Source organism: Physeter macrocephalus, chromosome 8 (genome assembly GCF_002837175.3).
Source record: "Physeter macrocephalus isolate SW-GA chromosome 8, ASM283717v5, whole genome shotgun sequence".
Classification (NCBI taxonomy): domain Eukaryota; kingdom Metazoa; phylum Chordata; class Mammalia; order Artiodactyla; family Physeteridae; genus Physeter; species Physeter macrocephalus.
This window is the reverse complement of record NC_041221.1, coordinates 136,832,129-136,835,466: the sequence shown is the minus strand read 5'-3', so window position 1 is coordinate 136,835,466 and position 3,338 is coordinate 136,832,129. Positions and strand designations below refer to the sequence as shown.

Below are 3,338 nucleotides of genomic sequence, written 5' to 3'. Positions count from 1 at the left end.
TTGCAAATGTCAAAACAGAAAATGAATTATATGTGTAAGTTTTATTTGAGTACTGAGCCTCTAAAGGATGATACACCTTAAAATGGTACATATTAAAACATTTTTATTTATCCACTTCATTAACCACAGACAAAGCTGCTTTAGGAGTATTATAAAGAATATTACCTGACTATATTCAATAGGGTAAATTATAATATTGGTGGTTCAGAACTGTCTCTACATTGCTTTGGATATAGTATTTGAAATGACTACCTTAAATAAACCTATTTGAAATCATCATTAAAAGATAATGCATTTATTTTTACTCACCTATTAGAAAAAGAAAGAGGCATTAATACTGGATTGAAAAGGTAGGAAGCAGATGAAAAAAGAACATGCAGGGTTAACTAGATAGAAAGTAAAATCAGTATATAAACAAAATACTGTATCAACTCAAGAGCCTTTACTTAAAAGAAAGCATTCGTAGCCAACTTTTTGATTCTTCTCTTAATGAAACCTACGCTATTCTTGCCATTGCCTTTTTGCTCTAGTCCTGCCCAGTGTCTTGAACCAGACCACTAGGGAGAATCGGCTTCAAGAATTTAAACTCATTTAACCCGGAGCCTCCCGTCAGACACACCTCGTACCGGTAGCTCTGGGACAGGGTCCCTGTGCCGCTGACGTCCAGCAGGTGGCCCGGAAAGGGGCCCTCGGGCACCGAGCAGCGACCCACCGAGGCCGCCCCGCCCCTCCTGCACAGCCGCACCGCGACGAACACCAGCACCGAGAAGAGGAAGAGCGAAGACACCGACGCCAAGGCGACCACCAGGTAGACGGTGAGCGCGGCGGCCGGGGCCGCATCCGCCGCTTCCGCTTCCGGGGCCGGCAGGTAGGGCTGCGAGAAGCCGTCCACCAGCAGCACGTGCAGCGTGACGCTGGCCGACAGCGGCGGCTCGCCGTTGTCCTTGACCAGCACCACCAGCCTGTGCTTGGCCGCGTCGCGCTCGCCCAGCAGCCGGGCCGTGCGCACCTCGCCGTTGTGCGCCCACACGCCGAACAGCCCGGGCTCCGTGGCCTTGAGCAGCTGGTACGACAGCCAGGCGTTCTGGCCCGAGTCGCCGTCCACCGCCACCACCTTGGTCACCAGGTAGCCCGCCTCGGCCGCCCTGGGCACCAGCTCGGTGCAGGGCGCCGAGGCGTTCTGCAGCGGGTACAGCACGAAGGGCGCGTTGTCGTTGTCGTCCGCCACGAGCACGCGCACCAGCGCCTGGCTGCTGAGCGCGGGGGAGCCGCGGTCGGCGGCGCCCACGCGGAACTCGAACGCCCGCAGGGCCTCGTAGTCCAGGGACCTCAGGGCGAACAGGTGGCCGTTGTCCGGGTTGATGGACACCAGGGAGGCCAGGGGCACGTGCGGGTCGAGGGGCGGCAGCAGCGAGTAGGTGACCTGGGCGTTGGCGCCCGCGTCTCTGTCTGTGGCGCGGACGCTGCCGATGTGCAGGGCGGGGCTGTTGTTCTCGCGGACGGACAGGGTGTAGGAGGTCTGGGTGAAGGCGGGGGCGTTGTCGTTGACGTCGGACACCAGCACGGTTATGTTGTGCTGGGTTTTCAGTCTCGGTGTGCCCATATCTGTGACGGTGATGGTGACGTTGTACTCGGCTCTGATCTCTCTGTCCAGCTCTCCTTCTGACACTAGGGTATAAAAATTCTCTACAGATGGTTTCAGGATGAAGGGGAGATCGTTTTCGATGGAACAGACCATTTTCCCATTGTCTCCAGAATCTAGGTCGGAAACACTGAAAACAGCCACCACAGTCTCTGGCGAGTTCTCTGGGATAGGGCTGGTAATTGAGGACAAGGTCAGTTCTGGTGGGTTGTCGTTCACATCAACCACCTGAACTATCACTGTTGATTTTCCTGAAAGGCCTCCACCATCCTTGGCTTCTATGTCCACTTCGTAAGTATGGATCGCCTCAAAATTCAAATATTTGATTAGTCGGATATCACCAGTAACTGGATTTAGTTGAAAAGTTTTTCTAATTTCTTCAGAAACATGGAAAAATGCATATGATATTGTCCCCAAACTTCCTGTATCTAAGTCAGAAGCTGAAACAGTGACAATAAGAGAGTTAACGGGGCTGTTCTCTAGAACTTGAACCTCATAGAGGGACTCTGTAAATTCTGGGGTGTTGTCGTTTATGTCTAAGACCAGGATGTGAACCTGGACGGTCCCAGACCTCCGTGGAGTCCCACCATCCAGCGCAGTGAGCATTAACCTAAGCTCTGGCTGCTCCTCACGATCCAGTGTTTTGTCTAGTACTAGTTCTGGGTACTTCCTTCCATCCCTACGACTGCGTGTGAGAACGTGGAAATGGGAATTAGGAGTGATCGTGTAGTTTTGGAGACTGTTTCTTCCCACATCCAAGTCTTCAGCATTTCCCAAAGGAATGATTGTTCCTGGTGGAGTGTTTTCTAGGATTTTCAGCTGCATTTCATTTTCAGAGAATGCCGGAGAATGGTCATTTACGTCTATGACCTGGAGCTCATTTGTAATAAACTGCAAGGGGTTTTGCAGTAATATCTGAAAATGCAGTATGCATGGCTCCGCGGAGCCGCATAGCTCCTCCCGGTCCAATTTCTCATGCAGGAGCAAATCACCGGTCTGATGGTTGAGCTGAAAATACTGTCTGTTCCCTTTAGACACAACTTGGGCCCCTCTCGCGGCCAGTTTCCCTACACTCAGCCCCAGATCCTTTGCTAGATTGGAGATTAAAAACCCCCTCTCTTTTTCCTCAGCCACAGAGTAGCGTCTCGACTGGGACCCAGCCAGAGATCCACCCAGAAAAACAAAGAGAAACAGGACTTGCCTTTGTCTAAGAAAGCACTGTCCTCCGGCCTCCATTGCATTTTCTGCCATGTTCTTCCGAGAAATATTGTCAAGCTAGCTTCCAACAGCACTGGGAAACGCAGTCTTTTGCCTCCTAACCTTTGAAGAAAACCTAGCGAATAATCCTTACCAGAGCCTCAGATTTGCTTGCTTAAAAATCTGCCCCGGCTCACAACCCCTAGTTTACTGCACTGAATCGGTGTATTAGAGTACACACAGTGCCTGCGGTTTAATTCTCCTTCTTAGTCAACAGCGCCACCGTGCGTTCGCTCACTGTTTCAAAATCTTGGAGAAGGTGATGTTTGCTGGGCTTTTTGTTTAGATTTTTTTAATCGCTTATTCCCTTTTATCAAACGGAGTTGATGCTACTGTAGGAATTTCTTCTGTTATATGGGTTAAATAAACACAATCTAGGGAGAAGAAATGTGCTCTTATCTAAAAGAAGTGACTGTCCCTGGTAGAGTCCCATTTCCAT

The 3,338-nt window shown here is 50.5% G+C and overlaps 1 protein-coding gene across 1 annotated transcript; it reads right to left on the bottom strand.

The window, feature by feature from the left end:
- Positions 1-403: 403 nt before the first annotated feature.
- On the bottom strand, positions 404-3,004 carry LOC102993726 (protocadherin beta-3). Its single transcript, XM_024120469.3, has one exon. It carries the CDS (start codon positions 2,891-2,893, stop codon positions 527-529), a length of 2,367 nt encoding a protein of 788 aa, XP_023976237.2. The 5' UTR covers positions 2,894-3,004; the 3' UTR covers positions 404-526.
- Between the last annotated feature and the right edge of the window lie 334 nt (positions 3,005-3,338).